Genomic DNA, 12,684 nt, shown 5'->3' on the forward strand with positions numbered 1-12,684 from the left:
GACTCCTCTGTCTATGGGATTCTCCAGGCAAGAATACTGGAGTGGGTTGCCTCCAGAGAATCTTCTCAATCCAGGGATTGAACTTGTGTCTCTTAATGTCTACATGCATTGGCAGGTGGGTTCTTTACCATTAGTGCCACCTGGGAAGCCCAAATGCTATGTAAATGGTTGTAAATACAAGCTAAAGATTATGTAAATAGTTGCAGGTATGTAGCAGATTCTTAAGTTCTGCTTCTTGGAGCTTTCTGGGGTTCTTCTCCCAAATATTTTCCATCCGTGGTTGGTTGAATCCCCGAATAGGATTAAGCTTCATTTGTGTGTGTATGCATACTCAATCATGTCTCTTCAGATTTTCTGTTTTTTAATTACCTTTTTGTTGAGGTAACATTGGCTACAACATTATATAAGCTTCATGTGTACAATAATATATTTTTACTATGTACGTTACAGCTCACCACCAAAAATTCAGTTTCCATCTGTCACCATATAGTTGATCCCCTTTACCTATTTCACTCTCCCCCGATCACCCCTTCCTCTTTGGTGACCACTATGTTCTCTATATCTATTTGGTTTTACTTATTCAAGTTTTTTATTATTTTATATTTCACATGAGTGAAATTACATGGTATTTATCTTTCTTCATCTGACTTATTTCATTTAGTTTAATACCCTTAAGGTACATCCATGTTGAAAGATGATACTGAGCAGTATCATCTTTATACTGAGCAATATTCTGTTATTTTTGTGATTAAGTAGTGTGTATTCTTGTATATACATATCTATCTCAGTCGTGTCTGACTCTTTGCGACCCCGTGGACTGTAGCCTACCAGGTTCCTCTGTCCATGGGATTTTCCAGGCAAGAATACTGGAGTGGGTTGCCATTTCCTTCTCCAGGAGATCTTCCCAACCCAGGGATTGAACCCAGGTCTTCCACACTGTAGGCAGACGCTTTACCATCTGAGCCACTGGGGAAGTCAATTCTTGTATATACATATCTATCTATGTGATGTATCACAGTGATTGGTTTGAGGATGTTGAATCAACTTGCTTTGATAGATCATGGTTTGGTTTGAGGATGTTGAACCATCCTTGCTTCTGTAGATCATGGTTGTGTGATCTTTGAATGTATTGTATTCAGCTTGCTAATATTTTGTTGAGAATTTTTGCATCTTTGCTTATCAGAGATATTGGCTATAATTTTCTTTTTTTGTTTGTGTTGTCTTCATTTGGTTTTGGTATCAGAGTGATGTTGGCTTTATGAAATTACTTAGAATTCCCTAGTTTTCAGTTTTTTTGAAGAGTTTGATAAGGATAGATATTAAATCATCTTTGAATGTTAGAATTTACATGTGAAGCCTCTGGTCCTGGGCTTTTGTTTTGGGGGAGGTTTTTATGTTTCCATTTCACTGTCTGTCTTCATGATTCAGTTTTGGGAGGTTATAATGATTCTAAAAATTTGTCTATGTTTCCAGTTAGTTGTTACATAGCTGTTCGTGATATTCTTTTATAATTCTTTGTATTTTTGTGGTATCTGGTCTGCTCTATTTCCAGTGCTTTCTAATACCTTCTTTATGTCATATATTGAGTTCTTCAGCTCCAGAATTTGTCTTGTTCTTTTTTAGGGTTTCAACCTCTTTGGTAAACTATTATTTCAGTTCAGTAATTTTTATCTTGAGCTAACTGAACTTGAGCCTTTCTGAGTTTTCTTGTAGCTTGTTGAGTTTCTTCATGACAGCTCTTTTGAATTCTCTATTAGATCATAATACTCCATAGTTTTAATTTTGCTTTGGATGAAATTGTCATTTTCTTTTTGTGATAGTGTTACTGTGGTTCTTCATGATGCTTCATGAGTTGTTCCTCTGGCGGTGTATTTGAAATAGAGAATTCATTTCAACTGATTCTGATAACTCAAAAATAATTAAAGGATTTTCTTTTCTCTTCCAATAGGTGGCGCTATAGCACAAGTTTTTGTTTTCTCTTAGCTGAGCTGCCTCCGGTTATATTTAGGAAGTAGCACTTTTCACCCTCCACCTGATGGGAAGAAAGCAAAGATGAACTAAAGAAGAACCTCTTGATGAAGGTGAAAAAGGAGAATGAAAAAGCTGGCTTAAAACTCAACATTCAAAAAACTAAGGTTATGGCATCCGGTGCCTTCACTTCATGGCAAACAGATGGGGAAAAAATGGAAACAGTGGGAGATTTTATTTTGTTGGCCTCCAAAATCACTGCAGATGGTGGGGCTTAATTGCTCTGTGACATGTGGGATCTTCCCAGACCAGGGATTGAACCTGTGTCACCTGTACTAACTAGCAGGTAGACTCCTTACCACTTGAGCCATCAGGGAAGCCCTGTCCTTTACTTTTCAGCCTGTTTGTGTCATTGAATCTAACATGTCTTTTGTAGATTGTATATATTAGTAGTTTAGTTTTTTAGCGGGAGGATGAAATCTAATTTATGCTTTTTTGTTTTATGGTTTTGGGTCCATATTTTTAAGACTAGTTTTTTAAGATCAGTTTTAAGTTCACAACAAAATCGAGAGGAAGTTACAGGGATTTCCCAAATATTCCCTGCTCCAACAGATACATCACCCATTACCAACATTGCTTACCAGAATAATACATTTGTTATAATCTATGAACCTATATTAATATATCATAGTCAACCAAAGTATCATTTACCTTAGGGTTCATTCTTTTTTTTAAATTTATTTATTTTTAAATTGAAGGGTAATTGCTTTACAGAATTGTGTTGGTTTCTGCCAAACATCAACATGAATCTGCCATAGGTATACATCTGTCCCCTCCCTCTTAAACCTCCCTCCATCTCTTTCCCCATCCTACCTCTCTCAGTTTTTACAGAGCCCCAGTTTGAGTTCCTTGAGTCATACAGCAAATTCCCATTGGCTATCTATTTTACATATGGTAATGTAAGTTTCCATGTTACTCTCTGTTGACATGTTGATGTTGGCAATTTTATCGCTGGTTCCTCTGCCTTTTCTAAATCCAGCTTGTACATCTGGACGTTCTTGATTCACATACTGTTGAAGCCTAGCTTGAAATATTTTGAGCATTACTTTGCTAGCATGTGAAATGAATGCAATCGTGTGCTAGTTTGAACATTATTTGGCATTGCCCTTCTTTGGGACCGAAATGAAAACTGACCTTTTCCAATCCTGTAGCCACTGCTGAGTTTTCCAAATTTGCTGGCATATTGAGTGTAGCACTTTAACAACATCATCATTTAGGATTTGAAATCTTTATAGATGCCCTATGATGTCAGTCATTTCAGCCTGAAGGATTCTTTTAGTATTTCTCATAGGGCAGATTTACTAGCAACAAATTCTCTCATATCTGTTTTTTTGGTCTTTGTTTTTAAATCTGGAGATGCCTTAATTTCTCCTTTATTTTTAAAGGAGAACTTAGCTGGATATATAATTCTTGGTTGACCATGTATTTCTTTTAGCACTTTGAAGATGGTCATCTCACTGTCTTTCATCTTTTCTGATAAGACATAACTATCTGTTAACTCTCTTCATGGTCATATTTTAGGCTACAACTTCCTCCACTCAGTTTTAGTTGCCTCTACTTGTGTCTGCTTTCTTTCTTCCCAAATCCATTGAAACCTCTTGCTTCTTGCTCCGTGAGCTTATCCTTTTTAAAATTTTTTCTCACCAGGATCTTAGGAGGAAGGGGAAACTAGTGTATAAATTCAATCCACTACTTAAACCAGATGTTCTCTGTATCTTGCTATAGAAGGTCTGATCTAAGCCTGTGATTTCCCAGGAGCTACACACCTGCCCTTGTTTTAAGTTATCCAAGCTTGTCACTCAAGTGTTTCAAATATGTTTCACAGAATAGTATTTTCTTTGAGAAGTAGTTCAGGAATGTAAAAGATGTAAAATCTTGTTATCCTTCTCAGTCTGTAAATAAATGGAGATAGTAAGGTGAATAGTAAACCCTGCTTCATCTACTATTTTAAGTTTTTCATGTTGAACTAACTGCAATTTATTTTAAAAATTCTAAACAGTGTCACAGTATTTAAAGGTGGATGTAATTATATGACCACAGTGTTTATATACTTACTAAAAAGAATATTCAGATACTAAACATCTTTTGGTTAGGAATCCAAATTATGGTCTGCAAAATGATGTGGTATGCTGTTTTTTTACTAAAAATAACTGATAAGGAGAATCTTTCTTGCTGATACCACCTGCATAGCAATGCCCTGATTCCAGGTAATGTGTTTGGTTTAAAATAGAATTTTGATAGGAACATTAATGCTCAAGTCTCACCCAGGAACATGAGTCTTTTTCTAGATCTGGTTGATGATGTAGAACTTCTTAACATATTTCAGGAGGTTGTGAAGATTGGGTTAGAAAAAAAAGAAAGTTTTATTTTTCTGGCAGCTAAATAGAACCCAGGAGACACACTTTCACAATAATCTATAGAATATGTGCTGCTAGGTGAATGCAGATTGCCTACCTAATGCATTGGTTCTCAAAGCATCAGGGTCATTGAAAACTAGTTAACAAGGCAGATTCTCAGCCCCACCCAGACCTACTGAGTGGAAATTCTCGAGGTGGGGCTGACTAGTCTGGATTTTTAGGAAAGCCCTCCAATTGATTCTGATGAGTGTTGAATTAGGATTTGTTGACTTTTTTTTTAATGAATTTAGAAGTATCTGTGGTAGTGGCACTCATGTGAAGATGGTTGAAACCTGTAGGAATAACCAGTCAGATGTGGTTGTTTGTGGGAAAAGAGTATGGAAACCTTGCTTATGAAAACGAGTTTCACCTATTGTTAACATCTTACCTGTTTTATCATAGTATGTTTTGTGAACAGTCTGAACCAAACAGCATATTTCTTCAAATGATGAAATACTGAGAATGATACTGTACTGTTGTTTTTCTCTGATCTGTGATTAGTCTCCTGAGAGCTGGGGACCTTCCCTAAGGTGTATTTAAGGTGTGAGATCACAGAAGCCAGTGTGGTTCATAGCAAACTGCCAGACATAACGTATATTCAAAGCAGTCGTAAGTTATTTCCCTGAGGACTTATCTAGTTAGAAAGGCTGGAGGGATTTGAAAAAAAGAAAAGGTGTGTCTTAAATGTTGCCGGCCTGTTCTCCAGAGGTGATTTGAGGAGAAAGGGGATTTTATATAGTTCTAGGGTTTTTTGTTGTTGTTTTGTTGAGGATACAGACTCAGAGGTGGGATTCACAGTTGAGGACTTAGAGTTTAAAAGAAACATGGTTTTATTTTGTTTTACTACATAAGGAGTCATAAGGAGTGCATTAATTCTTTTAAGGACAAAATACTACATACTGTGGTATTAAGAATCTATTTTTTATAGCATCTGAGCCACTAGATAAATCTTGTCAGCCCTTCATGATGAGGGGATGTGAATAGAATGTGTAATTAGCATTAGGGAAAGCATCCTAAAGGGGAGAAAATTTGGGCTGAGGGTTGAATTTATTGTCATCATGCATATTTGGCAAAAAAAAAAAAAGCTACACTCCTTAGGGAATTAGGAGGAACACAAATTTTTCAAGTTGCAAATTGAAAAGATGTTGGAAATGTCACTGTGATCAGGGAAGTTAAGATAGAATGCCATTTCTTGCATTTGTGTAGTGGTGCTATCGTTTATTTGATAGGCTCTTAGCAACAATCTTGAGATAAGTAAAGCATGATTACTCTTCTTCCTTTACAGATGAAAAAGCTGAGGTTCAGAGAGATTAAATGATGGTGGTGTGGTATATATTGGGTTGACCATAAAGTTCATTTGGGCTTTTCTATAAGATATTGTGAACAATATAGTTTGATATAGAAAGAATGATACAGAAGGTCCATATAATCAAAGCTATGGTTTTTCTAGTAGTCATGTACAGATGTGAGAGTTGGACCATAAAGAAGACTGAGTGTCAAACAATTGATGTTTTTGAACTGTAGTGTTGGACTCTTGAGAGTCAGTTGGACTGCAAGGAGATCAAACCAGTCAATCCTAAAGGAAATCAGTCCTGAATATTCATTGGAAGGATTGATGTTGAAGCTGAAGCTCCAATACTTTGACCACCTGCTGTAAAGAACTGACTCACTGGAAAAGACCCTTATGGAAAGGTGGAAGGCAAGAGGAGAGGGCAACAGCAGAGGACGAGATGGTTAGATTGTATCACCGACTCAGTGAACATGAATTTGAGCAAGCTGTGGGAGATAGTAAAGGACAGGGTGCTATATTCCATGGGGTCTCAAAAAGTCGGACATGACTTAGCAACTGAATAGCAAACAACACTGCAAATGATTGAACTCTTTGGCCAACCCAATATTTATTCAACAAATTTTTGAGCATCTACTACATAACAGGCCCTTTTCTGGGCTTTTAAGACACAGTAGTTGACAAAGCAGACAAAAATCTATGACTTCATTGGGTAGAGAAAGGCAGATGGTAAATGGGATAAATAAGTAAATTAGGTAATGTGCTTAGATATATTTTCTTCACAAGTCCTGAGGAGAAAAACGGAACAGGGAAAGAGAGCTGGTTTAAAATGTGAATAGGGTGACTAGAAGGGTTTTGAAGAGGACGGTGACACGATCCATCTGAAGTTAAGATCATTCTGGCTTCTGTGTTGAAAACAGACTGTATTATCAATCAGGTATGGAATTAGATCTGTGTACTGGCTCTCAGGTAATCTTTATAACTTCTAGAGAGCAGATAGTCTCAGAGCTGTTAGTAAGTGTGCTTAAGATCACAAAGCCAGTAAGTGCCAACAACTCTATTGAAAATATGTTTAGATTTTGTAACATTATGTTTAGCTCTTTTCTGTTTCTGTTGGAAGGGGGGAACATAAAATATGTAAAAGGGCTGTGTTGTTGATACTTGTCTTTGGTATAGCAGTGAATGAAGATTTGGAAGGAAGAATTGACAGACTGTCTGCACAGAGCAAGACAAATTTGAAAATACTACTGTGGAAAGGAGCTCTGAAGAGTTTCTTGAAAGGGAAGCAATTATAAATGGTGCAGAATCCAGTGTAGTTAAGTTCCAATGCATAGTGTAGCAGACTAAGGTCTGTCTTTATTGTTGAAAAGCTGTATGTATAGTGGTTAAGAGCACAAACTCTGGAGCTGAACTATGTAAATTCAAATCCCAGCTCAAATCCCAGTTCAGATAATAGCTATGACTTCAGACAAATTGTTTGACTTGACTTTGCCTTAGTTTCCTATCTGTAAAATAGAAATAATGTACAGACTAAACATGTTCTTGCCGTATAATCCAGCAGTCATGCTCCTTGATGTTTACCCAAAGGAGCTGAAAAACCTTTGTCTGCACAAAAACCTGTACACAGATGTTTATAGCCACTATATTCATAAGTACCAAAACTCAGAAACAACCAAGTTGTTCTTCAGTAGGTGAGTGAATAAACTATGGTACATATAGAGAATGGAATATTATTCAGTACTAAAAAGAAATGCACTTTCAAGCCATGAAGACATGGAAGATGTTAATTGTATATTAGTAAGTGAAAGCCAATCTGAAAAGGCTACATAATGTATGATTTCAACTATATTGCATTCTGGAAAAGCCAAAGTATGGAGACAGTGAACAGATTAATTATTACTGGGATGGGGTGTAGAGCGTAACTAAGTGGAGCATAGAGGATTTTTAGGGCAGACACAGTACTGTGTATGATACTATAATGGATACATATCATGATTCTTTGCAACCCCATAGACTGTAGCCCACACAGTCCTCTGTCCATGGAATTCTCCAGGCAAGAATACTGGAATGGTTGCCTTTTCCTACTCCAGGGGCTCTGTCCAGCCTAGGGATCAAATCCAGGTTCCTGGTGTCTCTTGCATTGGCAGGTGGGTTCTTTACCACTAGCACCACCTGGGAAACCTATGCATGTCATACATCTGTCCAGTTCCAAAGAGTGTCCAATGCCAAGAATGAATCCTAAGGTAAACTATTGACTCTGGGTGATTATGACGTATCAGTGTAGGTTCTTCTATTATAACACATGTACCACTTTGGTGGGAGGGTGTTGATAATGAGAGGCTGGGCATGTGGGAAATAGGGCAGGGGTTTAGGGGAAAATCTCTGTACCTTCTACTCAGTTTTGCTATGTATCTAAAACTGCTCTAAAAAATAATTTTTTAAAATGGAAATAATGGTGATACTCATCTAATAATATTGTCATGGATATTATGAGTTGAGATATATAAAGCATTTGGAACAGGGCTTGGCATTAAGTAAGTGTATGTGTTATTATTCATAAACATAAAAATATATAGGTTACATAGGTTCACTCATAGACTTAGGCTTGCATCTGTTTTCCCCATACAAACTTAAATTTTTTAGCCACAGAAGCTTTTATCATAATTGCTGTATAGAATCTAATCATTTTGATTGAATTTCTTTAAGTGTGGCAGAAAGCCTCTTACCAGAATGAGCTGGAGTGTAAGTTGATGATAGAAATTGTTAGACCAAATTTAATAAATCATTTTGAGGATGGGCCAAAGAATCTGCATTTTCCATAAGCACTCAAGGTGATTCTGATGCACGTTGGAGTGCTAGTGCTTTGAGAGTCTAGGAAGAATATACCATACTTCTAATATCTCAGGCACTTATTAATACAATCCCTGCAAATTCTCTCCCAAAAATACATGTATAAATTTTGGCAGATCACTATGTATCTGGAAGATGGAAGAGAAAGTAGTGATGGGAATACCAGACCACCTGACCTGCCTCTTGAGAAACCTATATGCAAGTCAGGAAGCAGCAGTTAGAACTGGACATGAACAACAGGCTGGTTCCAAATGGGAAAAGGAGTACGTCAAGGCTGTATATTGTCACCTTGCTTATTTAACTTATATGCAGTGTACATCATGAGAAACGCTGGGCTGGAAGAAGCACAAGCTGGAATCAAGATTGCCCAGAGAAATATCAATAACCTCAGATATGCAGATGACACCACCCTTATGGCAGAAAGTGAAGAGGAACTCAAAAGCCTCTTGATGAAAGAGGAGAGTGAAAAAGTTGGCTTAAAGCTCAACATTCAGAAAACGAAGATCATGGCATCTGGTCCCATCACTTAATGGGAAATAGATGGGGAAACAGTGTCAGACTTTATTTTGGGGGGCTCCAAAATAACTGCAGGTGGTGATTACAGCCATGAAATTAAAAGATGCTTACTCCTTGGAAACAAAGTTATGACCAACCTAGATAGCATATTCAAAAGCAGAAACATTACTTTGTCAACAAAGGTCCGTCTAGTCAAGGCTATGGTTTTTCCAGTAGTCATGTATGGATGTGAGAGTTGGACTGTGAAGAAAGCTGAGCGCCGAAGAATTGATGCTTTTGAACTGTGGTGTTGGAGAAGACTCTTGAGAGTCCCTTGGACTGCAAGGAGATCCAACCAGTCCATCCTAAAGGAGACCATTCCTGGGTATTCATTGGAAGGACTGATGCTGAGGCTGAAACTCCAATACTTTGGCCACCTTATGTGAAGAGTTGACTCATTGGAAAAGACCCTGCTGCTGAGAGGGATTGGGGACAGGAGGAGAAGGGGATGACAGAGGATGAGATGGCTGGATGGCATCACTGACTTGATGGACATGAGTTTGGGTAAACTCCGGGAGTTGGTGATGGACAGGGAGGCCTGGTGTGCTGCGATTCATGGGGTCGCAAAGAGTTGGACATGACTGAGCAACTGAACTGAACTGAACTGAACTGATGGAGGGTCAGTGCACAAATGAGCACTTTTGCAGAGTTCTCCTGGATTTGAGTTATTTGAAGAGAGCCAAGGGGGATTTCTGCTTCCAACCAAGATGAAATAACAAGAGACCAGAATCACCATCCTGCCTGAAATAACTATAAAACTAGACAAAATATGTAAAAATGGTTTTGGACATTGAAAAACAGGCAGCTTGGAATCATGATCTTTGAGAGAGGACAAGCAAACATGGTGAGCTTCAGGTTGCACCAGCTGCCTCCCTGGAAGCAGTTTGCATGCTGCAGTATGGGGAGTACCTAAACAGAGTCTTCTTGGAGATGTGTAGAGAGCCAGGATGGCTAGAAGTTGCAGTGTAGTATGTTGGAGAGAAGGGAGTAGCATGAAGAGAGGCTATAGAAACATGTGGAGGACCCTCAAGTTTTTGCTGGCCTAGAGTATTTGGCTGAGTACTGATCTGCACAGACTACCCAAGACTAGGGAGAGATACAGGAAGAAGTAGACAGAACAGTTCCAGGGCATTCATGGGGCTGGAAATAGTTCATGTTCCCACCAGTCAGAGAAGAAAAGCCTCATGATACCCAGAGCATCAGGTGGAAGCCTTACAAAGTTGTGGCCTTAAGCAATGGGCTAAATTAGCCTAAAATGAAGGCAGTTGTGGAGCTGCCATACTAATTTCAGATAACTAGTCTAATGAGGCAGGAAAAAGTGAGTAATTGAGACCTATTGAATAAGTAATGAGGATTTCCTTGTGGAGAAAGAAGGATTAAGTAAAACAGGATAAAAGTATGACTGGTTGTTCAAGCAAACAGGAAAGCTGTTTAATTTGTAAACCAGTGGAACTGAGTTTAAACAGTACTAGAGCTACTAGTACTTGAGCTACTAGAGTTTAGATGAAGGCACGTGATCAACAACTGCACGAAGAATGAAAGGGAATCTGCACTGAATACTTTTGATAGCCCTACAGATACAAATGGGCTTCCTAGGTGGCGCTAGTGGTAAAGAACCCGCCTGCCCATACAGGAGACATAAGAGATGCAGGTTCAATCCCTGGGTGGGATCAAGCCTCTGGAGAATGAAATGGCAAGCCACTCCAGTGTTCTTGTCTGGAGAATAGGGTTGCAAAGACTTGCAACTAAAGTGACTTACCATGAATGCATGCACACACAATACATGTATATAATATCTAACACACAAAATAATTATTTTGTATTTTGTCTTGCATATTAGAATAAGCCTATAGACAAGGCATGGAAGACAAGGCATGGAAAACTTGATTACAGGTATTTTTTGTTGTTCAATTGCTAAATCATGTCTGACTCTTTTGCAATCCCATGGACTGTAGCCCGCTAGGCTCCTCTGACCATGGAATTTTACATGCAAGAATACTGGAATGAGTTGTCATTTCCTTCTCCAGGGGTTCTTCCTGACTCAGGAATCAAAGCTGCATCTCCTGCATTGGCAGGTGAATTCTTTACTGCTGACCCCCCAGGAATGCCCAATTGCAGATATAGCTAAAGTATAAAAATTAAAAATCATTTAAAAAATGATATAGATCCCCTCCACTTCCAAGTTCTTCTACCTATATCATTTTTTCAATTACTTTTAATTTTTAAGCTTTTAAGCTTTAGCTAGATCTTAACTAGCTAAAGCTTAAAATTAAAAATTGTTTTTTTTAAAAGGAAATGAAATAGCAGAACTTGGAAGTGGAGAGGAAAGGTGAAATGGAATAGTACAGATAAAATTACTTTTCTTATTTTACAAGGTAAGAATCAAGATACTGTTTAAAGCTGATAGAATAAAATATGGTTAAACGATGTTACTTAAAATTACAAAGATAATCAGAAGAATTAAAAATGTTTTGGTATGTTTGGTGGAGAAAGATTTGGCATGGTGGGAGGTAGGTAGAGTAAATGAGCCAGTTTTCTTGTTTTGGTGAATCATTTTAAAGATGATAAAATAATAACCAGAAGTATACATGTAGTCATTTCCCCTGGAAGAACTAAACCCAGTGTTTACATTTTTTACCTCTGGGGAGTAAAAGTTGGGATGGGAGATAAGAATGGAGACTTTTCATTCTGTACCATTTATTTCTTTGTAAACTTTTATATATGCTTAATTATCTGTGTTTGAAGGTCCACTTTTTAACCTCAAAATGTATTGCAAATCATTTTTAGCCTTTTTTTAAAAAAGTGTCTTGATGTGTCTTGGGACTTCTGAAAACACTAATGTGATAGTAAACCACATACACTGTGCAGACAGGGGAGCTGATGGTTTTTGTTTTAATTTTTGATGATTACAGCCCATCTGAGGGTTAGATCTCAGCTCTGGGTACTAGGATATGAATAACTATAGAATTTAAATAGAAAGGGCATCCATGTCTATGAGGTCTAGAACCATTACATATGAAAAATGTGGAGGAGAAGATCTGCGGGTGGATAGTCTGGGAAGATGTAATGCGAGAGTACATGATCGCTAGCCAGCTTTAGATATGTGGAACAAAGGGTTTATTATTCTGTGTGGTCTCAGAGCAGATATTTACAGAGTAGCCACATAAAAAGAGTTTTCTACTAGAATTATGTGATGATGTCACTGTTAATTTTCAAAGACATTGTGGAGAGAATGCTCATATGGGTTAGGATTCTAATAGAGGACTTCTGAGGTTCCTCACAAATTTGAGTTTCTGAGGGCCAAGTTGAGAAGAAAGTTTTAATATAGTCCACGATCTTATTTGTACTTTTTACTACCCAAAGGGATAAGATTAATTCAACACTATTTAAAGCCATTTTGGGGGTTGTTTCTTTGGCCACTCTGTGCAGCATGCTGCTGCTAAGTCACTTCAGTCGTGTCCGACTCTGTGCGACCCCATAGATGGCAGCCCACCAGGCTCCCCCGTCCCTGGGATTCTCCAGGCAAGAACACTGGAGTGGGTTGCCATTTCCTTCTCCAATGCATGA

General features: G+C 38.0%; 1 protein-coding gene across 2 annotated transcripts in view; it reads left to right on the forward strand.

Moving 5' to 3' along the window:
- The window catches only part of PTPDC1 (protein tyrosine phosphatase domain containing 1), a 72,271-nt gene that overhangs the window by 11,563 nt on the left and 48,024 nt on the right, over window positions 1-12,684 (forward strand). The window contains exon 2 of one of the 2 annotated variants that reach the window (XM_027550343.1): window positions 1,949-2,081. The exons of the other annotated variant lie outside the window; for it this stretch is intronic. Within the exon in view, the coding sequence (XP_027406144.1) occupies window positions 2,076-2,081 (6 nt within the window). The 5' untranslated portion in view covers window positions 1,949-2,075. The remainder of the gene's footprint in view (window positions 1-1,948; window positions 2,082-12,684) is intronic. 2 annotated transcript variants of the gene reach the window in all.

The sequence above is a fragment of the Bos indicus x Bos taurus genome, chromosome 8 (assembly GCF_003369695.1).
Source record: "Bos indicus x Bos taurus breed Angus x Brahman F1 hybrid chromosome 8, Bos_hybrid_MaternalHap_v2.0, whole genome shotgun sequence".
In the NCBI taxonomy this organism is placed as follows: domain Eukaryota; kingdom Metazoa; phylum Chordata; class Mammalia; order Artiodactyla; family Bovidae; genus Bos; species Bos indicus x Bos taurus.